This window comes from Cnephaeus nilssonii, assembly GCF_951640355.1.
Source record: "Cnephaeus nilssonii genome assembly, chromosome: 22".
Taxonomy (NCBI): Eukaryota; Metazoa; Chordata; class Mammalia; order Chiroptera; family Vespertilionidae; genus Cnephaeus; species Cnephaeus nilssonii.
Genome location: NC_137093.1, coordinates 14,570,176 through 14,597,862, shown reverse-complemented (window position 1 = coordinate 14,597,862; position 27,687 = coordinate 14,570,176). Strand labels below are relative to the sequence as shown.

General features: G+C 56.8%; 3 protein-coding genes across 5 annotated transcripts; 2 read left to right on the top strand and 1 right to left on the bottom strand.

Moving 5' to 3' along the window:
* The first annotated feature begins 3,440 nt into the window (after positions 1 to 3,440).
* On the top strand, positions 3,441 to 13,224 carry ESAM (endothelial cell adhesion molecule). 2 transcript variants are annotated; one of them, XM_079762471.1, is made up of 7 exons: positions 3,441 to 3,566; positions 7,687 to 7,874; positions 9,046 to 9,247; positions 9,458 to 9,613; positions 11,671 to 11,793; positions 12,076 to 12,202; positions 12,420 to 13,224. In XM_079762471.1, exons 2-7 carry the CDS (start codon positions 7,836 to 7,838, stop codon positions 12,658 to 12,660), a joined length of 888 nt encoding a protein of 295 aa, XP_079618597.1. In that variant the 5' UTR covers positions 3,441 to 3,566; positions 7,687 to 7,835; the 3' UTR covers positions 12,661 to 13,224. The 2 variants fall into 2 exon arrangements, with proteins under 2 accessions (XP_079618597.1, XP_079618596.1); XM_079762470.1 differs by lacking the exon at positions 3,441 to 3,566 and adding an exon at positions 3,601 to 4,583.
* A 1,169-nt stretch (positions 13,225 to 14,393) lies between these two features.
* On the top strand, positions 14,394 to 19,842 carry VSIG2 (V-set and immunoglobulin domain containing 2). Of its 2 annotated transcripts, XM_079763087.1 has the most exons (7): positions 14,394 to 14,506; positions 14,910 to 15,073; positions 15,627 to 15,834; positions 16,773 to 16,931; positions 18,319 to 18,438; positions 18,551 to 18,695; positions 19,435 to 19,842. In XM_079763087.1, exons 1-7 carry the CDS (start codon positions 14,446 to 14,448, stop codon positions 19,565 to 19,567), a joined length of 990 nt encoding a protein of 329 aa, XP_079619213.1. In that variant the 5' UTR covers positions 14,394 to 14,445; the 3' UTR covers positions 19,568 to 19,842. The 2 variants fall into 2 exon arrangements, with proteins under 2 accessions (XP_079619213.1, XP_079619214.1); XM_079763088.1 differs by lacking the exon at positions 18,551 to 18,695.
* Positions 19,843 to 19,916: 74 nt separating this feature from the next.
* Positions 19,917 to 25,470, bottom strand: NRGN (neurogranin). The gene is made up of 4 exons (XM_079763092.1): positions 25,321 to 25,470; positions 21,363 to 21,589; positions 21,123 to 21,140; positions 19,917 to 20,709 (listed from the first exon to the last, which is right to left on the bottom strand). Exons 1-2 carry the CDS (start codon positions 25,333 to 25,335, stop codon positions 21,368 to 21,370), a joined length of 237 nt encoding a protein of 78 aa, XP_079619218.1. The 5' UTR covers positions 25,336 to 25,470; the 3' UTR covers positions 19,917 to 20,709; positions 21,123 to 21,140; positions 21,363 to 21,367.
* Between the last annotated feature and the right edge of the window lie 2,217 nt (positions 25,471 to 27,687).

The window sequence follows — 27,687 nt, the reverse complement described above, 5'->3', positions numbered from 1 at the left end:
TATTTTTTCCACAATGTTTCATTTTTACACATCTCTATGTCTCTATATAAGTATTATTTACAACCCTGAATAAATAAGCAATAGATAATGGCAAGTTAAATCTCGAGTCACAGTCAATAAGACTGTTTTTTCAATATCACCTTTAGCTACTATTGTATATAATTTAGAGTTTCATTTTTTCACCAGCCAAGTGTTTTGCTATTCCCAATCAGTGTTGCCTGCAAAGACCTTTGTTTCTGTGATGTACCAACTTGACGGTTGTGTTGCCGTTTAAACTTTTTTTTAAAAAAAAAAAATTAAAGTAATTCCTGGCCTCTTGGCGTAGTAGTTGAGCTTTCTGTAGCAGAGTGTGGCCACGCTGTGCTCTGACTTCCTGCTGAGAATGAACCGAGCAAACAGCAGATCTTCACTTTCTTGCACTCTCTGCACCCCAATGTCATTATTTCTTGTCAGCGTGTACCCAAGGTCATTGGACATTGCATTTTGTATTTCTTTTTTTTTAAATGACTACAGTATTCCTTCTGACCCTGAGTACATTAAAGTATAAGAGACTTTCATTCCTCATCTTTCTACGCAGTAACCAGCGGCAGCTCTCCCAAGGAGTAAAGTGGAGGATTGGCGTCATCATATTGCCTATTAAAAAAAAGAAAGAAGAGCCCAGCTGGCGTGGCTCAGTGGTTGAGCTTCAGCCCATGAACCTGGAGGTCACGGTTCAATTCCCGATCAGGGCACACGCCTGGGTTGCAGGCTAAATCCCCAATAGGGGGCGTGCAGGAGGCAGCCCATCAATGATTCTCATCATTGATGTTTCTATATCTCCCTCTCCCTTCCTGTCTCTGAAATCAATAAAAAATACTTTAAAAAAGAGAGAGAGAGAGAGAGAGAAGAGCCTACAGAAAGGTCCAAAAAAGTTTTTAAGTGATCTGTAGGGTAGGAAATTGGGAGGTATCGGTCCATTAGAAAGATGACTAGCACATTTTGATCTTTCCGAGATTTCTGTGGGTCAAATAGCACTCCACTTAGAGGTCAGGACTCGTGACGAAGAGCCAGCTTACTGGTAGGGTAGTCAGAGGTCACTTTGGTGTCACGGTGGGGACTTGTTAGATTGGCTATCTGTAATGATTCCCTAACAGCTCTCGGGTGCTCTGCTCTAAGTGGGCTGCAAATCCAGGTAAGAGCTATAATTCTCCCTGTTTTTCTATACAATTGAAGATAAAATTACATATTGATAAATATTATTTCCCACACCAGTGATTTTCTCATTCTGATATCTCTTGGTTGGTTGGCACTTATTTTTCTAGTGGCTAGAGAGCTTATAATCAATGTCATTTGGGTCTAGGTTTGTGGAATCGGCTGTTTTCTGATGTGAGCTGCTAAAAACAGGTGCTAGTTCAGAGAGAGTATAAATATTATGGGCTGTTTGAGTGTAGCACCCCCTTTCCCTGGGCACAGTCTGCAGGGACAGGCCTTGGGAAATTCTCATGCGTTTTCTCTTCTCTGCAACTTGAAATTGTAGTCCAAGCGTGTTAAACTCGCGGTGGGCTTGTTGTAGTCCTACAGTCCTATAGTCCTTCCTTGAGGGGGCCGAGGCCGCCAGGGAGCACCGGGGGCGGGGGAGGGGCAGTTAAATGAAATTGGCCAGAATGAAGCTCCATGGACCATCTTGTGGCAATAACCCTACAGTATTCAGTGCTAAGAGCTGCAGGGGGAAAGCATTATTACCAGCACTACATCCCTAAAACTTTGCCACTGATCCACCCCAAAACTAGTTATGCTTCACTTTCCATCGCTGTTAAGTACTTAGCTCCAGCGGAGCATTTTGTGAGCCTTGCTTGAGATGGTTCAGATCTACCTCACCTTACAGAGAGTGGCACTGCCAGACCGCTGTGAGCAGCGAGGGGAAGATGGCAAGACTGGTCCAGCCCATGATTCCACCATTGGGCTTGGGATGGGTGAGGGATGGTGGCAAGAGGACAAAGCCGAGCATCGAGAAATGGAGACCTGGAAAGAAAGTAGCTTGTTGATACTGAATATCCAGTCTCGTTGGCCAGAACATTCTAGAAAAGGGGGCACCCAGGTGTCAGAAAATGACATGTGTGCTGCTAAAAACAAAAAGTGGACTATTTAGACCTTAATGAAGCTTTGTAACATTTGGGGGGGGGGGGGGGGGATGGAAGCACTATATTCAAACCTAAGAATCTGCATTAGAAAATAGAGATGTAGGATGAGGTATGACTGGAGAAACGCTAGTCCCCTGCAAGTCTCTTACATGGAACTGTGAACTTGGCCCCTGCACACAACATGGTTCCCAGGCAGCTCCCAGGTCACTCCCAGGTCATCTGAGCCAATGTTCTCATTTTACACAAGAGAGCAATGTTCACCCTAAAATGCATCTTGGCAAAAACTTAAAGTCATGGAGCTGCTGTGCTAACTTCTACCACTTGGACGGCCTCAGGCTCAGAAACAGAAGGGGCTGGGACAGGAGGCAGTGTGGAAATCCGTTGATGGGGGCGAGGGCAATGGAGGAGGCCTGAAGGCCTGGTGCTGTGTCACATGGAAACAGTGACTGCCCACAAGTCTTGGGCTGCAGCTTTACTTTCTACGTCGCACTTTATTTGGGACCCGAATTACAAAGAAACAACGAGCTACCGAGAATGAGCGTCGAGACTATACCTTGGATGCGCTCAGCCTATGCAATTGGATGCTTGGGTATTCCTGGGACATACAACCAAGAGACTTTGTGCTGCGTTTCCGAAGTTCCTTATGTTGGGAGACAACCCTCATCTGGAAACAAAGGAGAGGGGTTTGCAATGTTAACTAACGTCAAGAAAAATTTGAGTGTGATAGAATAGAAAGAGCAAGCCAAGACTCCCCCCCCACACACACACACACACGCACACACAATCTATGTGACAATTTCAAGTGTGTAGGTCGCTGCATAAGGATATGAAATGGGCAGTTAATCTATTTCTGTTGCCTTGGCTGCCACTGAGTTGCCCAGTGTTAGGCTCCAGAGCTGACCCTGGCAGTGTAGTGTTTGCACAGGCATGTCTCAGAGCCACTGCCCCGCCGGTATTTAAAGAGCCGCCAGGCAAGTCGCGCTAGGACGCAGCAGCCGGGAGGGTCTGTGTGCAGCGCAGGCACCGGGCACAGACTCAATGTTAGAGCAGAACTCGGGAGCCCATGGAGTCCAGGAGGCCCGGCTGCTCTTCTCCCCTGCCACCAGCCACCCGCGCAGGCAGCGCCAGGAGTTCGTGGTTATGCTTTGTGCCCTCGGGGGGCCTTTGCGCGGAGGTTGAGCTGTGCGGGGATGTTTGAAGCATCTTTGTTTTGGGTGTTGGGACGGGAGAAGCTGGAACAGGTGCGTGCGCTTCCTGGAGGGGCCGCGGCCGCTAGGGGGCGCGCGCAGGGGGGGAGGGGCGGTTACATTAAACTCGCAGGAAAGAGATCTAGTCCCGGGGAATAAAGCCACAGGGGCTCCGTGCGGCCTCCCCGCAGCCCCCTCCTCCCCAGGGAGCCCCCTCCTCCCCAGGCAGCGTGCGGTCCAGGGGAGGATGTTTGCAAAGGTGAGTCTTCCGTTTCCCACGCTACCCCCTGGGCGTCCTCCCGCCGGTCTTTCCCCGCCCAGCTCGTGGGACCAGGCACTAGACCCGGCGACCTGCGAGCCCTCCCCTCGCCGCCCCAAGGAGGACAGGGTCCCCGCGTCCCCACGCAGGCGAGTCCCTTGCGGGCCTGACTTCCTGCCGAGCGGCCTCGGGTTTCCCGGCTCAGGTGGCCATACCCCGCCCGCTGACCCGCTCCTCCTCCTCGCGGCTCCGGCCCCGCACCCCGTGCCTCCCCGCCCCCGCCCTGGGAAAGCGGTCATTCCGGGTTCGGCGCCTTCCCCGCCGGCCCCCCCCCCCCCCCCAACACTGCGGAGCCCCAATGGCCCCGGGAAAACCGTTCCCCTCTTCCTCCTCCACCAGGCAGGCCGCTTGGGTTAGGTTCGGAGCCAGTTAGTTGGGGACCAGTGCTCTGCGGTTTACGGTGTGGGGGTGTGCGTGGTCCCTGGACACCGAGGGACCCCCAAACCTCCCTCCCTCCCTCCCATCCTCCTGCCACCCGCCCCGCGGAGAGGAGAGATGGTGGCTGCGCTGTGGCCGCCGGGACCCTGGTCTCCCCGGCCCCAGGCCGCGGGGAGGGCGCCGGCCTCCCGGACCCCGCCCTGCGCGCTGACCAGGTCAAAGCCACCAGGTCCCCGAGCCCCGGGAGGGTCACCCGCGTGCCCCGCCCGGGAGGACAGCGACCTCTCCGCCCCTTCCAATGCCCCGCCCCCTGTCCCTGTCGGTCCCCACCCGGCCACCGGCCGCGCGCGCACACTCTGGCCAGCGCTGCCCTCGGTGTCAGCGTCCCGGCTCCGGCTGTCCCGTGGCCTCAGCACCTGTCGGTCCCGGCGGCTGTCCCGTGGCCTCGGTACCTGGCGGTCCCTGCGTCCCAGAGCCAGCGCCCCTGACCGTCGGGCCCAGGGAAGGCCATGGGGTCGCCGCCTGGGCTCCCTGCGAGCAGCCTGCTGCAGGTTTTGTTCCTGGGGCTGAGCACCTTCGGTGAGTTAAACCCAGAACCAGGAGGGGGACTTGGGTGGGAGATGGGGAGACTCCCGACCCAGAGGGAGCTGGTTTGGGGCCCGGTGAGGAACCGGGTGGGACCAGACTCCCGCCTCTGACTCTTACCCTCTCCACATCCACACTCCGGCCTCTCCCCACCCAGGGCATCACCATGGCTGCTACTGGCCCCATCCCTGCCGGGTGGGGACAGCTTCCGCTTCCCATCCCAGGTGTGTGTGTGGTGGGGGAGAGGGTCAGGGCATCACCAGGGTAGACGTCTGGGGTGAGTTAGCGGAACCATTCCTCACCCCCATTCCCTACCACCCGCCCCCCCCCCCCAGCAGAGCCGGATGAGCAGAGCTGCTAGATGAGATACTGGCTAAAGAGCTTAAGGACTTAACTCCAGCTCCGCTCCTGCCCCCTCCCCACACAGCCCCCTGGGAAATTCCCTGGTACTGGGCTTGACACCCCGCTTCACTTCAGTCCCTCAGCCCAGGCCTCCCTCTGCCCCCTCCTCCTGTTTCCTGCCCTAGGAATCCAGGGAGGTGCTCCCAAAGCACAACCGTGAGGTCATTTGGGATACAGGAAGTGGGGGAGGGGCCTGGGTGCCTAGAGGAGCAGAATGGTGACCCCCCCACCCCCACCCCCAGAGGTCCACCACCGTCCTTGGCTCCCAGGGTCCAGGGGACATAGGAAATAGAGAGGGGGCCTCAAAGAGCCAGAGAGGGAGGCCGCCTCCCCGGAGCAAGTGCTTTGAGGGGCGTTAGAAGCTTCCAGGGTTGCCCAGGAGCTCAAGGTGGCCCAACTGGGGAGAGAAGGACCCGGCAGGAACTAAGCCTGTTCCACCCCACCTCCCAGACCTTCTTGCCATCCCTCCTCAAGGACCCCAGGGGGGTGAAGCGTGGGTTAGGCGAGGCCATCTTGAACTCCTTTCTCCCGGGTGGAAAGTCCAGGGCAAGCAAGGCTAGGAAGGGCATAGAGTGAAATTCAGCCGTGATGGGGCCTGAGCTGGGCCCACCACACCTTCCCGTGTGTTCCCTTTCGCCTGGTCTGTGCTGCCAGGATGTTGGGGCAGGAAGACGTAGAGCCCCAGACCAAGTGGGGCTCAGGAGCAGCTAGCTCCCCAGCCACCAAATCTGGGCAGCTCCCTGCCCCTTTAGCCAGCCCACGCTCAAAGTCCCTACCTGTTGGCAGGGGGATTGCAGAGTTCCCCGGCTAGGCAAGGGTTAAATGGCGCCGGGGACCCAGGCTCAGGGCCGGCACCGGCTCTGCGCACTTGGGCTCTCCCTTTCCGCAAGGTCCTTGCTGCCTGCGCTCCTCCGTGGCCCAGCGCTGCTGCCCCTGGGGCGTGAGAAGCCCGAGGGGGGAGTTTCTCAGAGAAAGAGGGAGACTAAAAATAGTAGCCCTGGAGAGCAGGCCCAGTCTCAGTCTTTCTCGGCTTTTGCTCTGGGGAGTGGGCCTTTCTTGGGCTGTTCAGGTCTCCTTTGCCCAAACCCAACCACCCCCTTGTCTTTGGACGACACTGTGGACCCCAGAGTGAGAAGGGACCGAGAGTCGGGGACTTCTGCCCCAGCGGACACCCAGGGAGCCAGGCAAAAGCCTGGGCCTCAGCAGCTCGTGGCTTCTGATGGGCCGATAAGAAAGGGCGCATTTGCCCAGAAGTGTATCCATTGCCGTCATCCTAACCCCCTCTACCTCTTGCAAAATGAAATACACTTGGGGTCTGAGGGCACAGCATGCCGTTTGTAGGAACTGCCCGGCCTCTGGGAGCACTGCAGACAGGCCGGGAGAGGCCGCCCCGCCCCAGGAGGGGGTGTCCCCTGGGGGCCTCGGGCTCCTTGAGGCAGTGGTTGTTTCCAGCTGTAGAACCTCTGGCCTAGCTCCCCCCGCCCCCCACCTCCCTCATTGTCTTCTAGCTTATCACCGGGCACAAGTTTCCTGCCCGGGCCTGCCGGGACCTCGCCAGGAAATGGGAAGGAGGCGGCTGAGGAGGCTAAGGACTAGGTGTGGGGGCTCCTATGGGCCGGCAGCGGGAAGCGGTGGGGGTGGTGCGCATCCTGGCCGGGTGTGCTCCTGGCCTGAGAGGCTTCAACCGACTCCTGGAGGGCGGAGAGCCCGGCCAGGCGGCGGCCTCTGTCCGTGCCTGGGCTGCCTGGTCACCACGCAGAGGTGGTGGTGCAGCGTGGCCAGGCCTCCAGCCGCCAGGATCCTCAGGCCTGCGGGGTGGGAGCCCGAGGGTATTCCCCCCAGTGGCTTAGGCCTCTGCCCGTCACCTCTCCAAAGGGCAAACAGCGAGCGTTTCTAGGTGCAACATGGATCCGCTTAGTCCCCTCCCTGAAACCCACACCCCAGTCCACCTCCTGGACCCGGACCCACGCAGCCACAACTTCGTGTACTTGATTGTTGGGGACCTTCATTCGTGCCCCCAGCTCCACCGACATGCCCTGTGGCCTCAGAGGACCCGCCCTGATCGCCTGAACCCCAAAAGGGCCCGTGGGAGCCTTCTGGGTCCCAGCTCTCCTCTCTCAGAGGGAGCGCACCTGTCGGGGCTAAGAGGGCGGGAGGGAGCGGGGAGGGAGCGCCCAGTCGCTGGGCGGCTCCGATCTCTGCCCGAGGCTGTTCATCCGGAGCCGCGGTTCCCAGTGGCCTCCCAGCCCCTGCACCCCTCGGGGCAGGAACGCTCCGATCCAGACCTGCCCTGTCGCTCCCTCCACCCTCCCTCCCGCCCGGGAAAACTGCGGGAGCAAGTGGGATACGCAGAATAGACACCAAGACTATGAAACCTGTCCTTCCTCTTGGACGTTTTCCCCTCCTCGCTGGAAATCTGCGCCTCTGGACACAAATAAATGGCACATAATTGTGTCCTCCTCCGCGCTGCACACCCGGAGGCTGAGCTCTCAGAGCGTTGGCGCTCGGGACGCGGCTGATGCTGAAATGCAGGCCCCAGGTTCCCGCCTCCCGGGAGCAGGGAGTCCCCGAGCCCCTCCCGGGACAGGACTCTTGTGGTCCTTCCCATTGGCGGGGCTTCCTGTACCCCCCCCCACCCCCCGCCCCGGCCGGGATGGGCAGGTCTGAGCTCACGCTTCCTCGCTGTCCTCCCCAGCGCCCGCCTCCTGCGCCCAGTTCCAGCTGCACGTGCCCGCGGGCCTGGACCGCGTGCTGGCCGTGGAGGGCGACGAGGTGGTGCTCCCGGCGTGGTACACCTTCCAGGGGGAGGCGGCCTCGGCCCGGCCCTGGGAGACGCTCACCCTGATGTGGTTCTTGGAGCAGGAAGGGGAGGATCTGCAGCAGGTGAGGCGGAAAGCCCCCCAGCTTAGCCCAGTGCGGGGCGGAGGGCGCTGATGGCGACCTGGGGGAGGAGGGAGGGGGGGGGAGCCAGGGAAAAGGGGACGGGGGGGGGAGTTTCGGGGGGGAGGAGGGGAAAGCAAGGTCTTCCTCACCCGTTTAATTTTGTTCCCACCTTGGAGGCGTCCCAAAAGGATTCTCTTTCCCCCAACTTCCCCTAGAAATCTGGCCACAAACCCGGCAAGGTGAAGAGGCATCTTACTTTGCTATGGGGGGTGGGGAAGTGAGGATTGGGGGTGGAGGTGGGAAGAGTTAGGGCGAGTATCACACAACTTTTTAAAAATATATATATATTATTGATTTTAGAGGAGATGGGAGAGGGAGAGAGCGAGAGCGATAGGAACATCAGTGAGGAGAGAGAATCGCTGATGGGCTGCCTCCTGCACGCTCCACGCTGGGGATCGAGCCCACCACGTGGGCACGTGCCCTGACCAGAATCCAACCGTGACCTCCTGGTTTATAGGTCAACCATCAACCACCGAGCCACGCCCGGCCGGGCCTCACACAACTTTTTAAAAAAAGTTGCCTCTCAACCTGTTTTCACAGTCACAGGCTGCTGCCTCTTCTACCCACCTTGAGAGGCAAGGGGCAGTCTCCCGCTACCTCCCTCCTGGCCTCCCTGGCATCACAGGTAGGGCAGAGGCAGATGCACCCAGAGGCCAAGGACACTTACCGGTCAGAGCCCCTCACTTGCACGGCTCCTTCAGAAGCCCTAGGACGTGTCTTCCAGAGGCCGCCGTTGGATAAACAGGGGCGTGTGTGAAAGACACTGAGGTTGCAGGGCTCGGTCCTGGTTTCACGGGGCTTGAACGTGTGCATTTGGTTCCTTTCAGACATAACCCCTGTTTTACATGATCTCTCACCCATTTTACCCCCTTTCCAAGCACCCCCAGTGGGAGATGGAGACAATAGACAGGGGATCAAGAACCGTTCTGGTGAAGAGGACCTGGGGTGGTGAGAGGGTGGCCAGGGAGAAGGGGTGAAAGGGGAGCTGGCACAGGTTAGAGGGTGCAGGTGAGGGGCATCTGAGGTTTGGCAGGTTGGGGGAGGGAGACTGGCTGAGCCTGAGGGCACAGTGCAGGCCTGCGATAATGGGCTGGGGTCATGCCCACACCAGGTGTTGGCGCACATCAATGGGGCCACAACCAGCCAAGATGGAGCGTCCCTGGTCTACCCCATGCCCTCCCGGAATGTGTCCCTGCGGCTGCAGGGCCTCCGGGAGAAGGACTCCGGGTCCTACCGCTGCTCTGTGAACGTGCAAGACAAGCAAGGCACAAGCAGGGGCCACAGCAGCAAAACTTTGAAACTTGACGTGTGGGGTGAGTAAGCAGCACACACTTTCCAGTGCTTGTGTCTCCCCGCCCCCACGGGAGGCCAGGCAGGTCTCTCTCCCAAATGGCTGCGTGCGCGGGTTGGAGGAGGGTTAAATGGAGTGACTAAAGGGTCCGTGTGTAGAAGTTGGTGTGTGTGTAGGTGGGTGTCCGTCGGTCTCTTGGGTGTGAGTTTTTAACCTGTCTCCCCTTCCCCAGTTCCTCCAGCTCCTCCATCCTGCCATCTCCTGGGTACGCCCCGGGTGGGGACCAATGTGACCTTGAGCTGCAAGTCCCCACGGAGTAAGCCCGCTGCCCTGTACCAGTGGGAGCGGTTACACCCATCTGTTGAGGTTTTCTTTGCACCAGTTTTAGGTGAGAGACTTCTGGAGACAATAGAGGCTGGGGGCTGGGGCTGGGGAATGATGAGGTACCAGAGGGACTGGGGTGAAAAGGGAAGGCAGTGCTGACAAGTACTGGGGAGGAGGAGGGTGCGGGCAGTGGTGGAGAAAGAGGGCTACCAGGTGCAAGCTTGTGTTGGGTGCTTTCACGTATAACTATGTTACTAAAGAGGCTCTAGAGCTCTGCTGCTCACCAGCTGTGTCCCTAGCTGCCTCCATTTCCTCATTTTTTAAAAATATTTTTTAAATTGATTTCAGGGTGGAAGGGAAAAAGAGAGAGAGAAAAACATCAATGATGAGAGAGAATCATTGATCGGCTGCCTCCTGCACTCTCCCTGCTGGGGATCGAGCCCCCAACCCTGGCATGTGCCCTGACTCCGGAAATCCAACCGGGGCCTCTTGGTTCCTAGGTTGATGCTCAACCACTGCACCACACCGGCCAGGCCATTTCCCCATTTTTAAAATGGGACACCAGCTCTAACAGTCATTTTGGGGAAATTGGAACTTTATTTTTTTATTTTTTATTTTTAAAAATATATTTTATTGATTTTTTACAGAGAGGAAGAGAGAGGGATAGATAGTTAGAAACACCAATGAGAGAGAAACATCGATCAGCTGCCTCCTGCACACCCCTACTGGGGATGTGCCCGCAACCAAGGCACATGCCCTTGACCGGAATCGAACCTGGGACCCTCGAGTCCACAGGCTGACGCTCTATCCACTGAGCCAAACCGGTTTCGGCAGAAATTGGAACTTTAAAACAATGTTTATGAGATACAATTGATGGAACATTTTTAGTATGGAGTATTAGATGCTTTTAGAGCAGGCGTCCTCAAACTACGGCCCGCGGGCCACATGCGGGTGTTTTTGCCGTTTTGTTTTTTTACTTCAAAATAAGAATTCCTATGTGCAGTGTGCATAGGAATTTGTTCATAGTTTTTTTTAAAACTATAATCCGGCCCTCCAACGGTCTGAGGGACAGTGAACTGGCCCCCGGTTTAAAAAGTTTGAGGACCCCTGTTTTAGAGTATGGCAATGGTATTGTGGTTATGTGGTTAATTTTTGGAGATTTATGCTGAAGTCGTTATTTTAAAATAAATGTCTTGGAAAAAAAGAGAAAGGAAATTAAATAAGTGTACCAAAATGTTGGCAACTGTTGAATCTAAGTGGTAGGATTTTCATTTGTCCCTCTACTTTTCATTTGACCATTTTATAATAATTTTTTTTTTTTTATGTAGCCCTTACCTCATAGGTTTGTTTTGAAACTTTTGCAAATTAGTGGATGTAAAGAACTCAGTCTTTGGTGTACATAAGCATCCAATAAACTTTAACTGTTATAATTATTATTTCATATAATTTTTCAACACTCTGCAGAAGGTTATATTATCCCATTTTAGAGATGAAGTAATTGGGACCCAGGGATAGCAAGTAATTTGCTTAAAGTCACACGGCCTATTCTGGAACCCAGGTTTTCTCATTCCTAGCCAATGTTTTTTTCTCTTACCCCTCTGCCATTTAGAAATTAAAATCCTGTTTTGATTTTTCTGGGTATCGTTTCTTTATTATTATTATTATTTTAAATATATTTTTGTTGATTTCAGAGAGGAAGGGAGAGGGAGAAAGAGAGATAGAAACATCAACGATGAGAGAGAATCATTGATCGGCTGCCTCCTGCACGCCCCACGCTGGGGATAGAGCCCACAGCCCAGGCATGTGCCCTGACCTCCTGGTTCATAGTTCCACCCTCAGCCACTGAGCACACCAGTTGGGCCGGGCTGTTTATCGTTTCTTTAGCCTCCTTTCAGAATCAGTTGGGGACACTGAGCCTTGGGAACGGAGAGGGATATTGAGCCAGCAGTTCTGCATCTGAAAGCAGAACCCAGTGTGCGCACTGTCACACCTTCCCGCCCCCCCTCCCACCACTCGCCCCCCCCCCCCCCCGACAAAAAGGACATTCCAGAGGAGGGGTAGGATTTTCTTTTTTTTGATGGGAAATAGGGTCCCTGCCTAATGGCTACATTGTGTCCATAGATGCCATATCTGGCTTTCTAAGCCTCAGAAACCTTTCCAGTTCTATGTCCGGAGTCTACATCTGCAAGGCCTCCAACAAGGTGGGCAGCGCCAGCTGCAACGTGACCCTGGAAGTGAGCACAGGTCAGTGAGGGGTAAGTGGGGTTAAGGAGAAGACTGCTCAGTGGTCGGGTGGGGTTGCAATAGAGCGGGGGGGGGGGGGGGGGGAGACTTGTCTACTGAGGCCTCTCATTGTAACAGGGCAACAAATTTGTTCTGATCAAATGTTTGTCCAAATATTGGGTCAGTGACCATTTGCTGCTTGACAGAGAAAAAGACCGATGTGTCTGGTGGCAGTGGGGTAGTTGCATTGGAGAGGGATGGGGGACAGCTGGATGTCGCCCTCTGACACCAAGGTTTTTCCAGGGCCTGGGGCTGCAGTGGTTGCGGGAGCTGTTGTGGGCACCCTGGTTGGATTGGGGCTGCTAGCTGGACTGGTCCTCTTGTACCAACGCCAGGGCAAGGTCCCAGATGAGGTGGCCAATGATATCAAGTAAGTGCCCAGACAGGGCTCTCCTAGCTGCCTGAGGGAGGCTGGGAATTCAGACAGCTCTCATCTGATGGAAGCGTGGGCCGTGGCTGAAGCTTTACTCCTATGGGTAGATTTTAAGGGCGAGGAGAGCTGAAGTGGGGGAAGGGGAGAGGAAGACAAGGCATGGGGAAACTCCCTCACTTCCAGTTTCTGACCTCATCACTTCTTTGATGACTAGGGAAGATGCCACTGCTCCTCGGACGCTGCCCTGGCCTAAGGGCTCAGACACAATATCCAAGAATGGGACCCTTTCCTCGGTCACCTCGTCACCAGCCCTCAGACCACCCCACGGCCCTTCCAGGCTTGGTGCCTCGACCCCCACGCGCAGCCTCGGTTGGGTCTCACCCTCTGCTCTGAGTCGCAAGGGCGCTGTCCCCGTGATGGTGCCCGCCCAGAATCAGGCTGGGTCTCTGGTGTGACGGCCCAGCCATTTGCGGGCAGAGCCATCTGGTTTCTCTCCTTCCTATAGTAATTACTATGGGGGTTACCCCAGCATAAAGGCCTGAGTCTGGGGGGGGGGTGCCCCCCTTTTAGATCTCCAGCCCTCTGCAACCACCTTTCTTTACTATGGGAAAACTGGGTCTTAGTTAAGACTCCAACTTCCAGGAGGTAGAAGAAGAAGAGGAAATGGACTTGGGGTTGGGAAGAGCCTAAACCCCCTCCTGGGGCCACCCTAATACAGCAGAGGAATGCTGCTGAGATTGGCTACCGCCTACCCCCAGGCCTGGTGGAGACTGCCAATCAATGAGTCCTCCCGGCCCCCTTGACCTCAATCCCACCCCATCTAACACCACCCTTCACTCCCACTCCAGCTCCCTGCATTAATATACCCTGTCCTGCTGGCTTGGTTGGGTTTTGTTGGGGGCAGGGGACAGGGAAGATATTTGTTAAACTAACTTGAAATGTGTGTTTTAAGATGTGTGTGTGTTTTTGTATTTTTATTTTACAAACTTCAATAAAGATATATTGTGTTTGTATGGAAAGTGAGAGTCGAATCCCCTCTTCAAACTTGGAATTCCCGGGAGAAGTTGGGGATGATGCAAAGAGGACCCCTACCCCAGGCCGTGTCCTTAGGCCGGCTTCTCCACACAGCCTCCGCCTTACTGGCTGGGGAAAGCTCGTCTAAAGCCTTTATTTTTTGTTACTCCTCACCCGAGGATATTTTTCCATTTATTTTTTTTAGAGAGTGGAGAGGAGGGAAATGAGAGCGAAACATCGATGTGTGTGAGAGAGGCATCAACTGGTTGCCTCCTCCCGTGCACAAGCCCTGACCAGGGATCTAGCCGCCAAAGTACCATGCATGCCCTTGTCCGGAATCTAACCCGGGGCCTTTCGGTCCCCAGGCCAACGCTCTGTCCACTCAGCCAAACCGGCTAGGTCTCTTCCAGACTCTTTAAAAGGTCATTTGCTGTCGGGTGGCATGGGAGGGGCACAAAGAGCTTGAGGCTGGGAAGACCCTAACCCGCTGTGAGTAGCAAGGGACTGAAAGGGGTGCACTTTTTGCAGGAGCCTGAGTGCCCAGAGCTTGGGGGTGGGGGGTGGGGGGGTGTATGCATTTAACCTCTTGCTTCCTCTTCAAGGGCAGAGAAGGGGTTCCCCGATGCCAGACCACCAAACCCTTGAACACACACCCCCCTGCAAGTCTCAGCCTCCCTGCCCATAAAAAGGAGCGACTACGGAAGCGGGAGGCAGCTGTTGTTTCCATGGAGACTCCCCTCAGCCAGTGATACAAGGGCCCGAGAAGGGATCTCGGAGAAGAGGAGGGGCTTGGAAGGAACCCGAATCTCTCCAGGCATCGGAAGGGGTCTCTGGGGTGAAGCCCCAACGCGCTGGTGTCTGCTGCCCGCTCACCGGCTGTCAGACCACCTGCCTCTGTCTCCAGGGCAGCGTTTCCCCGCAGAGCTGCAGGGCCGACCCCTTCCCTCCAGGCGGCCCCTCCACACCCCCTGTCCAGTCCGTTCCCCAGGGCCCCACAGCTTCAGACATTGGGGGGGAGGTCAGAAGAAGGGAGTCGAGTCCAAACGCTCCCAGGCCTGGGCCTGGAGGAGGGCGAGGCGTCTCCTTAGCGAGGGCGCCGGCCTCGCCCCTTGTTTGCTCTGAGATAGCCAGTCTGGGCCCGGCCCGCGCGGGAGGTTGCCCTGCGGGCACCGCCTTCCCTCCCTGCGCGGGGACACCGGACCCGAGACGGCAGGCAGGACGCGGCCATGGCCCGGCTCCCCGGGCCTTTGCTGTGCGGGGCGCTGCTGGGCTTGGTCTGCATGACTGGTGAGGAGGGGCCGGGCTGGGGGTGCGCGCGGCCGGGGAGGGGGCGTCCAGGGCCGGTGGGGCCAGGACTGGGGGGGGCGCGCGCGCGAGTCGGCCAGCGAGCCGGGCCTCCCCGGGAGGGCTGAGCCGCGGCAGAACCATTGTTTTCCTCTCCCGGACAAACACACCCTCCTACCTGGCCAGGCTCGTCCTTTTACCCACAAAACTCAGCCGCGAAGTGCGCTCCTCCCTCCTGAAACTTGGGGTTTCGAGAAGGGAGGGGTGGGGGAGCCCCCAGCTTCCTCTTGGAAGACCCACCGGTGGGCATGGCTCCAGACCGCCCCGAGATTGGGAGTCCGGCCCCCGACCCCACCCCCTCGGCCTCCGGCCGGCCGTCTGAGCGGCCCTCCCTGTGCGCCCCCAGCTCCCGGCCGCGCGGTGGAGGTGCGTGTGCCCGCGGAGCCCCTGAGCGCGCCGGTGGGCAAGACGGCCGAGCTGACCTGCACCTACAGCACGTCCGTGACGGACAGCTTCGCCCTGGAGTGGAGCTTTGTGCAGCTCGGGAAGCCCATCTCTGCGTCCACGCCCGTGAGCTGGGGGTGGGGGAGGGGGGGCAGGGGAGGCTCTGGCCTGAACCCACCCAGGCTGAGGGCAGGGAGGGTGCGTGGAGAGATCCGTATGCTTGCATGAGAAAAGAAGTGGACTCCTCCTAGATCTTCTGAGGACCTCAATCTGGGTAACCCCGGGTCCCACACACGGCTTCTGTAGCCGCCTGCCTACCCCGCAGCCCCCTATGCAATTCCCCCCGCGTCCGTGCAGGGGCCCAGCTGCAGGTAATACACGCCAGTGATGGACGCTCAGCTGCTGTGATTGAAAGTGGGATAAAATGCTGCCCTTTCCACGAATATGTGTATTGTGTTCCCCCAAATTGGGAGCCGTCCTTAGTCAAAAGCAATGAATATAGTTCGTTTCCCACTTGGGAGGGGCTGGTATTTGGGGAGACAGACCTTCCTGGTTCCGGCTACCAAGTGTCAGCTTCCCTGGCTGGTGTGAGGGATGGGGCTTGTGAGAAGGAGCCGCAGAGTTGATGCCAGCCAGGGAAAGGAGCGCGCACACGTGTGTGTCCTCTGCTTCTCCCCAGATCCTGTACTTCACCAACGGACAGCTGTATCCCACTGGTTCCAAGGCGAAGCGGGCCAGCCTGCTTCAGAACCCCCCCACGGGAGGCGTGGCCACCCTGAAACTGGCGGACGTGCACCCCTCAGACACGGGAACCTACCTCTGCCAAGTTAACAACCCACCAGATTTCTACACCAATGGCTTGGGGCTAGTCAACCTTACTGTGCTGGGTAAGGCAGGCTGGGGACCCACAGGCCCTGAAGGACTCTGCGGGCCCTGATAGATTCCCCCCCATATCCTGATTTCCAGCCCAAGCACACGGCTGCACTGGGGACCCCGAGGGAAATGACCTCCTTCCTGGGGCCTTCTGAGCCAGCCAGTCCTGCTCCTGCTCCACCCTCCACAGGATGCTCCTCCCTCAGGCCCTAGTCACAAAGGTCCCGCATACACGGTTTGAGTCATGCCCCCAACCGCTCCGCCTTTCGGGGAACCTCCCATTTGTACCTCAGATTCTGTCCCTCCCCAGGTCAGTGGCAGAGGCGGGGGATGACCCTTAAAGGAACAAGGACATCTACCCACTAAGCACCAATTTTGTGTTCAGAACTTCCATCTCACCCCAGACTGGAGCCAACAGAAGAATCTACTAAAGGCGCTGGGGATGTTTAGATGGAAAGGAGACCACAGCAGTTCTCAACCTGGGGGTCGCGACCCCTTTGGGGGTCGAACGACCCTTTCACAGGGGTCGCCTAAGACCATGGGGAAACACAGATATTTACATTATGATTCGTAACAGTAGCAAAATTACAGTGATGAAGTAGCAACGAAAATAATTTTATGGTTGGGGGTCACCACAACCTGAGGGACTGTATTAAAGGGCCGCGGCATTAGGAAGGTTGAGAACCACCGACTTAGGAGGTGGCGAATGGCAGCTGCACTCAGAAATCTGAAGGGCTGTCCTGTGAAGGAGAGATCTTTCGTTTCTCTTTGTGGGCCCAGAGGGCAGGAATGGGGACCAATGGGGAGATATTAACATAGATTTGGGCGCAACACGAGGATTTTTCTAACCATCGGAATTTCCAATAACGCAAGTCATTTCCTGGGGATGCAGACGCGGGACCCTATCCGGGGGATCGGAAGCCCACTAAGGATCTTTCTGTGACGTTTGCAGCGCCCCCCAGTGGCCCCCGGTGCAGCCAGACTGGTGACACATCTGTGGGAGGCTCTGCGGCCCTGAGGTGCAGTTCCTCCGAAGGAGCTCCCAGGCCCGTGTACAACTGGGTCCGCCTTGGATCTCTTCCTACACCTCCTCCTGGCAGCATGGTGCAAGGTAAGGGCCCGGGCGTCAAGGAAGAGGGGACACAGGACCTGGGCAAACCCGGTCTCTAAACCCCACACCCCCACCGTACCAGCTCCAGGCCTGTGTGTATGAGACAAAGGCTATACCTTCTCCCTGCATCTTTCTTGGTTCCTGTCTTGGTCCCTCCTGTCTGTCTCCCTGCACAGTCTGCGACTGCGCGATCCTGGAAGCATTTCTCAAGCCCAATAGACTCCTGATATTATGGAAGAGAGCGGAAGGCAGGGGCATTCTGTGATTCCCACTTGTCTGTTTGGGAGCGGTTTCTTTGAGATTTCTTCAGGGTCATGAATCATTTTCAAACTTCCTAGAAGGGAAACTGAGGCAGAGTAGCATGGACTGTCTTGATCACTTAGCTGGTTTCTCTGGAGAACCATGTAACTGGCTAAGACAGTGGTCGGCAAACTCATTACTCAACAGAGCCAAATATCAACAGTACAACGATTGAACTTTCTTTTGAGAGCCAAATTTTTTAAACTTAAACTCCTTCTAACGCCACTTCTTCAAAATAGACTCGCCCAGGCCGTGGTATTTTGTGGAAGAGCCACACTCAAGGGGCCAAAGAGCCGCATGTGGCTCGCGAGCCGCGGTTTGCCGACCACTGGGCTAAGAGCCTTGGCTTCTCGGCCTCCGCATGCTCGCTCCTGTGCCCTCTCTCTTCTCAGCCCTAGTTCACCCCTCTCAAGCCAGAGAGCCCAGATCACTTGCTGGTGTGTGCGCTGCCTTCTAAACTTTAGAATCTAAAGGAAGGTTAGCTCTAGCCGGTTTGGCTCAATGGATAGAGCATCGGTCTGTGGACTGAAAGGTCCTGGGTTTGATTCTGGTCGAGGGCACATGCCTGGGTTGCAGGCTCAATCCCCAGTAGGGGACGTGCAGGAGGCAGCCAATTAATGATTCTGTCTTATCATTGATGTTCCTAGCTCTCTCTCCCTCTCCCTTCCTCTCTGAAATCAATAAAAAAATATATTTTCTAAAAAAGTGGGGAAGGTAAGCAGCTTAGAAAAGCACTTGGTCCAGCTTAGAGCCATCCCAGAGGATTCAGTTTCTAGTGATGAAGACTTCCCCGCCCTCTCCTGCAACCAGGAACCTGACATCAGCCCGTGAGCACCCACCCCAATTCCATCGCCAATTTCTGAGCCCTTCATGCGGGTGCAGGCTCCCCCTCCCTGAGAAGGCAGCTGTGTCGGGTGGAAAGGGCACAGAAGTTGCACTGGCTTTGGCATTTATTCGTTAGGAAGGGACTGACTAATAAACTGAGGTTAGTCCCTTCCTGACAGGATGAAATGAAAAGTGCTTTCGTCAGAGAGGGTGCTCACTGTGAGTCCAGTAATGGAACACTTACTTCCTCTTTACTCTCTAGATGAGGTGTCCGGTCAGCTCATTCTCACCAATCTCTCCCGGGCCTCCTCGGGCACCTACCGCTGTGTGGCCACCAACCAGATGGGCAGTGCATCCTGCGAACTGACCTTGTCTGTGACTGGTAGGGATGCTGGGCAGAGGCCAGGCGGGCAGGCCTGGGCTGCAGAGGCTGCAGGAGATGGTCTGAGGGGCCAAGGAGGGGCCGCAGCTCTGAGGGTCCTGTGTGTCCTTAGACCCTTCCACAGGCCGGATGGCCGGGGCGGTGATTGGCGTGCTCCTGGGCGTGCTGATCCTGTCTGTCACTGTATTCTGCCTCATGAGGTTCCAGAAAGAGAGGAGGAAGCGGCCTAAGGAGACTTACGGGGGTAGTGACCTTCGGTGAGCAGAGGGGCGGGTAGTGCAGAGGGCGGACAGGGCTTGGGTTAAGGGTAGGTGATGCCAGCCCTGAAACTGTGACATCTTTGGGGGGTATGGAGTGCCGCTCAGCCCTGGGATTTGGTGTGTATAGGGGGTGTATTTGTGTGTGAGCAAGTGTATAAGCTGCCCTTACCCTCCTCATACTTATAAGAATTTTCAGTTCTCAAGGCCTTTCATAAACATCAACAGGACGTGGATTCCAGGAGTTAGATTTGCCCTGAGCGTCCAGCTGAGTGTTAATTCTGTGTATGTTGGATGGGGGGGGGGGGGCGCAGCAAGGAGAGAAGAGATAAGAGCTGCCTCTGTCATCTACTGTCAATTGTAGGGTCCAAACGAGGGACCAGAGCAGTATTCCTCCAAGTGTGGTCCTCCGGTTGACCTATGAACCAGGAGGCCATGGTTCGATTCCTGGTCAGGGGCACATGCCCGGGTTGCGGGCTCCATCTCCTTTGGACAGAAATGACCGGGAGCTTGTTACCATTCAGATTCAGGCCACCCCCCTAACCCCTCCCGGAAGTAGCATGTGTGTGTGTGTGTGTGTTGGGGGTGATGGGGCCTGGAATCTTCATTTCAACCCAAGTTCCGCCGCTGATTCACTCCCAGGCGCAGTGAAGTGTTCAGGTCCCTGGGTCGGGGGAGGAGTGTCCTTGGAGGGAGGGATGCCCCCAGCCTTCACTAAGAATGTGTTTACAACCGCCAGAGAGGACGCCACCGCTCCTGGGACTTCGGAGCAAACCTCTGGGATGGCCGATCCTAGCAATGGGCTCCTGGAGAAGCCCCCCTCTGCCACCTCTGTGAAGACCAGCAAGTCCAAGGTCCCTGTGGTTGTCTGATTTCCCTGCCCGTCACCGAGGGGGAATGTCCACAATGAAAGCCTCTGCGTACCATCTTGTCTCCCTCTTCCTTCTGCGGTGCAGCAAATCCCCTAGGCATCCCCTGAGTGTGACCAGTCAGGGAAGGAGTGGGCTCACAGTCCCGGATGTGATGCTGCCTGAGGGAAGGGGAGGTTTTATCCCAGGTCCCTAGCCCTTCCCCCGACCCCTCCACTTTTTGGTTCGGTCAAAGGAGACTTGTTCAAGCTGTGAGCAGTGGCTGTGTGCACCCAGGCACCCTCCCCTCTGACACCCTTGGGACACTTGGACATTCCTGTTTATTGTTCACATTCCAACCCAGCACAGTCACATGCACACTCATAGATTAAAAAAAGAAAAAAAAAAAAACGAAACACAAAACACACAAAAACCTTCCGGCCACAGCCCCAGGAGCCCGTCGGGGGCGGAGCCAGCAGGGCAGGGGCCGGGCCACAACAGGCTCCTCCCACCGAGCCACCCCGCGCTCAGCGTCGGCAAAACGAGGAGAGCTGGTGGAGGGGTGGCTCTCCGGGCGCAAGGGGGAGCGGAGGGCCGAGTACAGGCAGGCATGGGGGTGGGGTGTGAAATAGGGACTTCCCTTCTCATCGGAGCAAGGGGTATCAGACACCATAAAAACCCTCTTCCCCTCTCTGCTCGCTCCAGATCCAAAGTTCTGGGGCTGGGCGAGGGGGAGAACGGCACAGAGAAGAAAGACGCCCCCTTTAGCTGTGCGGGGAACTAAAGGGCTTTTTTTTCAAGTTGCTTGTCCTCGGCAACGTAGAGGGTAGGGCGCCCTCTGCGGTGCACTCAGGGGATCGCCCAGGAGGCTGCGGAGGCAGAACTGCATGCAGGTGCGGGGAGGCGGGGCGAGAAGCCGGGAACGACGCTCGGGGAGTGCGAGGTGCGGGGCTGGGTCGGGGAAGGAGGGCGAACGGGACCTCCCTGGAACGGAGAACCAAATGAAAGGGCACGGACTCGACGGAGCCCGCCTGGGCCAGGGTCTCTGAGGACGCAGGGCGGCTCGCGAAGCTGGCAGGGTGGCGGGAAGGAGAGGGAGGGTCACAAACACGGCAGGGAAGTCGCGTCGCTGCGGAGGGGTCGCGGCATCCATCTCTCCTGGGGAACTGAGGACAGAGAAGGACTGAGCACCTGCCCTGTCCGGGACTTCCTCTCCCCCTTCCTGGACCCGGACAACGCCGCGGGAGCGCCAGGGGGGGCCCCCCGGCACCCGGGACCCCACCTCCCACCGAGTCATGGAGCTGAACCCCGGCGCGGCCGGTCTGTGCGCGCACCACGGTGCGCCAGAGCCCCGCGGCCAAACGGAGTGACTGCACGTCTGTGTTGGTTCAGGTGTGTCCCCATCGCAGCCTCGGGCGTCTGGATGGATCAGAACCCCCCCCCCCCCCCCACGCAGTCGCACGGTGCATTTTCCGGCGCTGGGAGGGGTGAGGGCGGGCAGAGGGAAGGGATGGGGACTGGATCCTTTTCTCCCTCCCACTCGGGTTCCCACCCCATCGCTTCCCGGTCGTACTGTTACCTTCGAAAATGCTCAGTTCTTCGGTCCGGGGGTGGGGTGGGGGGTGGGTGGGGAGGAGGGGCAGAAAGGAGAGTGGAGAGAGAAATAGGTGAGCTCTCGGGTCCGCAGCGCCCTAAGCTCTCCCCCCCCCCACCTCCCGTCCCAGATTTCCAGTCCCCCCCACCCTCGGTCTTCCTTGCTCCTTCGGAGGAGAAGCGGGTGCTCCCGACGGGCCCCAGGGCTGGGGGAGGACCCGCTCACCTGGCCTAGTCTCCGCTGGGGCCGCTGCCCGAGCCTCCCCGCGCGCCCCCAGCTCCGCCAGGCCCTCCGGGGCCCGGGCCCTTCCGGCCGCTCTCCCGGCTCTTGATCTTCTTTCGTGCCATGTGGCCCCGGAAACTCGCCTGGATTTTGGCGGCGGCGGCGTTGGCGCCAGGATCGTCCAGGGGGATGTCTAGGATGTCCTCGTCCGGCTTGGAGCAGGCGCTCTCCTGGGGGCGGGGCGGGGGTATTTGTGCGGTGACCCGGCCGGGACTCGGTGGGAGGTGGGAGGTAGGAGTGGAGCCTTAGGGGGTTGACCAGGGCCAGGCGGGAGTAGGAAGTGCGGGGAACGTGTGCTGAAGGGCTAAGGCAGGGTGGCTCTGGAGTGCGTGTGCGTGTGTGTGTGTGTGTGTGTGTGTGTGTGTGTGTGTGTGTGTCCCTCCTGGGGAGTGGCAGGAATTAAGGACGGTTCAGGCTCAGGTGGACACAGTTGTATTCCCCACTCGGGAAAGCGAAGCGCATGGTGGGATGGGATGCAAGGCAGCCAGAGACCCCTGGGTGGCCAAGGGGCCCGTCGCCGCCAGTGGAGGTGGGGAGCTGTGGAGCGGACTGGAGGGGGCGGGGTTGGAGGAGCCACGTGAGCAGCAGGCACTCCTGGACGTGGCTGCCTCTCCCTGTCCTCAGAGGTGCCTCCAGCTCAAAAGGGGCCCCTTCTGAAGTCAGGATCCTATCTACCTCTGTGGGTTGTGGGGAAGAACTAAACAACACAATCTGCATAAAGTTTCTGACACCATCCAGTTGTGCAATAAGTGGCAGATATTACTAGCATTCGTTCGAATAACGAGTTGATGCGAACTAGTTGTTTTTGTAGGTGCGATTGGTCAGATGAAAATAATTTCGGCCCAGCCAGCATGGCTCAGTGGTTGAGCATCGACCTAGGGACCAGGAGGTCAGGGCACATGCCCAGGTTGTGGGCCCCATCCCCAGTGGGGGGCGTGCAGGAGGCAGCTGATCAGTGATTCTCTCTCATCATTTCTATTTCGATCTCTCACTCTCTCTCCTCCTTCCTGCCTCTCTAAAATCAATGAAAATATTTTTTTTAAAAATTAAAAATTTCATATGGTTCAACCTAATAATAATCAGACTCACCCCACGCCCCAGCTTTCTGTTTCTCCCCCAGCCTGCCCCAGCTGAGAGTAGTAAGGGGCAGGGAACCGACTGGCCACCCTGATTTCAGAGGCAAGGCTCCGGCTGGGAGAGGGCCTCAGCCCCTGACCCCCGTGTGCTCAGTGTTGATGTAGGTTGGGATCCAGATGGCTACTCTGAAGTCAGAAGAGCGTTTCTCCTTTGACCTGACCCCCTGGCTTCTAGGAATTTGCCCTCATTGGTTTAGCCCGAGGATTTCCACTGCCTTCGCTGTGGTTTGCTCCCTGGGCGTGCGATGACCAGATCTCACGTAGTCATTCCGTCCTGTGCATGTCCCCATCCAGTTCACAGGGGTGGGGTGGGCATCAGTGGGGCTTCAGTGATCACCAGCCCAACCAGGTCCTGCCCCAGATTTGAACCCCAGAGGTCTAAGCACAGATGTACAAATGCCTTTCCTCGCCATGCTTCCGAAGGCTGCCTCGGTTTCATAGATCTCCAAGTTCTTCAGTGTGTGCCCATCGTTAGTTAAATGCAGTGAAAGGGAATTAACAAGAGGCCAGTGTGATCGTGGAGGGCCTGGCACACTTTTTGTCCCCCCTGGTCTTGTGCTCTCCCCCTGACATCTTATTCCCCACCTAGAAACCAAAGTGACACTGCTTAAGCCTTTCTTGGGATATTCTCAGGGAACTGGGAAGTTTCGCCTCAAAAGAGGAGAATGACCAAAGAAACTAGCCCCAGCCCACCTGTCCTCAGCTGGCGGCCCACCTGTCCTCAGCTGGAGGCCCACCTGTCCTCAGCTGGCGGCTGCGGAGGTTGAACTGAGGAAGGAGTTTCTCTCCCCAACAACACTCAGACTAACCTATGGCCACCACCCCTCCCAGCTAGAACAACTGGGATAATTGTGTATTCGCCTCTTCTGCAGAGTTTGGAGGGCAGCTTCTCCTTTTTTGGGGGGGCTCTCCTTCCAGACATGCCTACCAACCACTCAGTTTGGCTTTCTGGGCACTCAAGAGCATGGTCAGGGCAAACCAGGGCCTCCAGGCAGAGACCCAACATTCTACCCTAATTACTCCTGCAGGCGCCATCTGAGATGAGTTTCATGCCTTCCCCAGCCTCTTGGATTCTGTTCTCTCTCACCTCTTTTCACGCACCATGCTGCCTGCTTTCCTTTCCCCATCATTCTTACCATCTCGGCAATATTGCCCCCCTCCCCCGACTCACACGTATGCAGAACCCTCCATCCACTTATTGTCTCTACTTTATAAAATACGGTTAGGGGTAAGGAGCTCTTCCTCGGTGGAACCCAAGAGCCTCCATTAAGAGCCCAGTCTTCCTTCCACAACCAAAAATTGCTTCCTGGAGAATAAAAGGGAAAGACTGGAATGAAAAATGTTATCAGGGCATTTCCAGGGGGTGGGGTTGTAGATGATCGACATGTTTCTTTTTTATGCTTATCTTTAGTTTTTACATTTTCTTTTGTGAGTAAATCACCTTCATAATGAGGAAAATAGTAAATATTTAGAGGGGAGGTAATGTATTTGGACCAGACAAGGCTATGTTTGAATCCTGCCTTCACACTTAGAAGCTGTGCCTCCATGGACAAATCATTCAATCTTTCTAAACCTCGGTTTGCACATCTGTAAAATGGGGGAAATAATATCTACCTCACGTGGCCATTGTGATGATTAATTGTAAAGTGTTAGGTACATGGTAAGCATTCACAAATTTACAACTATTATTAATATTAATATGAGTTGAAATCATAGTAACAACCACAGCGACTTGATCCTAGTTCTCTCTGCCTCTTGCTACCCAGTTATAAGGAATTTTCACCTTTTATAATCTGGGCTATCCTTTCCTTCCAAACCTCACTCCTTTTTTTTTTTTTTTTTTAAGGGTGGAGGGTGGGAGCAAGCAAAGTCATAAGCTCTTGTATCATTAGTTGGGTTGCCTGAATGGCTAAGAATGCGAGGACTTTGCAGTAGTCTTTCTCCACATGTAGGGGCTAAAAATCAATCATTAAAAAAGGAAAATAAATGTTATATATGTATGCTCATTGTACTCCTCTAGTGAGCCAGGCACTTTCATACCAGAGTCCCCTGAACAGCAATCTACTTCGATGTTAGGCACTTGCGCATCTAGGTCTCCGTGGGCGCTGACAAACTGCAGACACTTCCTTCTCTCGCCAGCAGGGCTCTCTCGCGGTCACCCAGTCCCCTCAGGGCTTAGAAGGCGTTGGGAGCCGGGCCAACCCCTCCCCAGAACCACACAGACTAGGCTCTTTGCTGTCCAGCATCATTACGAAGCTAACCAGCATGAACGGACTATCCGACCCTGCGCCAAACGGGGCTCGAGGTTCCGGAGGATCACACTGTGCGCCCACCCACCGCGGCGGCAGTGGGATGGGGAACGGGGTGGGGGGCCGAAAGCCAGGTGAGAAGAGTCGGAAGGGAGTCGACGCAGCATCACTAGGCGATGGTTTCTACCCGCTCTCTAGGGGGAAGTTTCTCTTTTCCTCTAACCTGCAGCTTCCCTGCTGCAGAGCCATGCCGAGCTTCCCAGTCCAACCCAGACCGCCTGGAGGATGGGCGCCCAGACGCCCAGCCGCCCCCGCAAATGGGGAGCATTTTCCTAGGGCTGCCAAGTCAGGCGGGTGCCTTCCCCCCACCCTCCGCCAGGTCTCAGCAGGCACCCCTATTGCTCCTAGGTCTTTGCACCCACTCCCCTCTCTCCCGGCCCTTACCCTCCAGGGGGTTCCCAGGAGTCCCTGCCCCAGACCAATCAGGGTGCCCGTCCCCCGGGCCCTCTAACTTACGGTGCAGCAGTCCATACTGGTGTTGGGGGGGGTCCTCGCCTGGGCGGAGCTGGCGCAGGGTGGGGGGTGGGTCCGAGTGGTGCCTGGTGGAGCCTCGGGGGGCCGAGCAGCACGGGCTGACCCGCGCCGAACCCTCAGCTGCGCTCTCGGTCCGCTCTCCCGCGCTCGGCTCCGCTCGCGAATGTAACCTGAGCCCTGCGGTCTAGAAGCCAATCACGAGTCGCCTCGGACAGGGTGGGCGGGGAAAGCTGGAGGAATGGCCACGCCCCTCCGCCGTGCTCCCGCTCCTGCCCCAGCCCCTCCTCCCACACATTTCCATCCACTCCTCCTACACACTCATCCTCCGCTAGCCAACCCCTGGCTGCTGAGGCGGCAGACTGCCAGGCAGATGGAGGCCCCCTACAACCAGCCGCAAACACACATCTGGGCACAACCCCCTCCCACCCATATATGGAAAACCGCGCACCCCTCCCCACCTCCTCACACTTCCACAACCTAGCCAGAGTCCCGCAAAGGGCTCCCTCTAGCTTCCCTCCCCCTCAGTCCTCAAAGAAAAGCCCCAAATACGTGTGGTTAAAAAGCCCCACCAACACAGCTGCGGAACGGAGAACGCTGTCGGTATACAACCGGCTCGTGGACACACAAACACAAATGTTCACAAGCCCACGTGTCTATATATGGTTCCCCCAGGTTCACTAAATGTGCACCTCAACATGCAGACCCTGCACAGGCACAACCTGCAAAAATAACTACACAGACCTCTACACAGGCAGTCTCCCTAACCCAGATGTCTGCATTGCATCTCTGTGATCCATCCTCCTATCTCTCTGTATGCGTTTCTCCAAAGTCTTCTGTGCACAGCACTCATTTTGTATGTATTCATATATGGATACTGACTTGGGAAAAAGACCCTTTCCTCCCACTTTCCGTACCATAGGCTCCCTAATCTCTTGATCCACTGTTTCAGAGTAAGAAGAAAACTGGCCACTTCACTGTCTTCACCCCTGGGAAGACAAATACCCTAAACCCCAGCACAGGCATTGAAGCCATGGCTCTTTGGGTCCACGAAGGAAGGATGTGGGCTTCCTAAGAGGCTTGGAGGGGGAGATATGGCTGAAACATCCAGGAGGAGCAGCCACCAGACTTGTGGTCGCCAGCCTCCCCCACCCTGTCCGGGTTCGAGAGCAGCAGTGTGGCTTGTCATATGGATGGGGTGGGCCATGGTTGAAAAACCTATCCAGTCTTTTGCAAGGAACATCCCACAGGAGGGAAGGAAGGAAGGATGGCTGCTACTCAGGCCTGTTGACTGAGACAGAACCAGGAAGGAGCATGCTCTGGGGATATGGCTGGGACCGGGGATTCTGAAACTGCACTGCAGTGAGTCCACAGCCGCTGGCCAGTCAGAGCGCGGCTGTTCCAGGCTTCCTTCCTACCTGCACGTTTGCGCCATGGGCTTTGCTTGCCAAAGGGAACACGAGCGGGAGGGAAGTTCCGGTGGCCACTCCTGGTGCCGACAGGGTGGGCCAGCTTGGGCCCCCAAGCTGAGTTGGATGCTGGCTGGGATTCCAGGGCTAGGGGTGTCGGGGTGCCTCTCCCAGCATGGCTGGGACCCACCCACCTTGTAACGGAAAATCTGTTTTCCAATCTGTCCCTGGCACATCCTCCACCCCCCACCTCCACCACATGGCAGGATGTCCCCCCGGGGGGGACTCAGGCCCTTGCCTCCCTGGTGTGCACATCTGGGCCCTTGCGTTGTGCCACTTCCGGCTTGGACTTCAACTCCAGAATACAGGGAGGAAAAAAGGAGGAAACGGGGGGGGGGGGGGGGCAGAGTGGATACCAGGCCTGGACCCTGTGCTTTTCCTCTCTTCCCAAATTAGAATTCGGGATGTAGTGAGTTTGCAGTCAAGTCTCCCAAGTTGCTAGGCAACGGTCCCTCGGCAGCCTGCGCCGCCTCTGGGCGCCCTTCCGGCTGGTCAGAGTTGAAGGGGAGAGGGTACCCTAACATCGCGCCTCCCCTCCCCCCCAAACTCCCACGCAGGCGGCACAGCCCTTCCCTCTTCCTAAAAGGCACTTTGGCGTGGGGCGAGGGGGTGTCTCTCAACACCGGCGGGGCCCATGGGGGACCAGGTACGGCAACTGTCAAGTTTCATCCGCCAAACAGCCCTTCCAGCAGCAGCAGCCCACTGGAGGCGCCTACGCGGAACTGGCCAGGAGCTTGCCCTGGGGGATGGGCAGGCTCCGGGGCGAGGGGGAAAGGTAGCGAGAAAGACAGAGGCCGCGACGAGAAGGCAGACGCTCGCAAACTCACATATCCCGAGGCAGGAGCAGCAACGCGTACGGCTTCGTGTCCATAACACGTCCCCG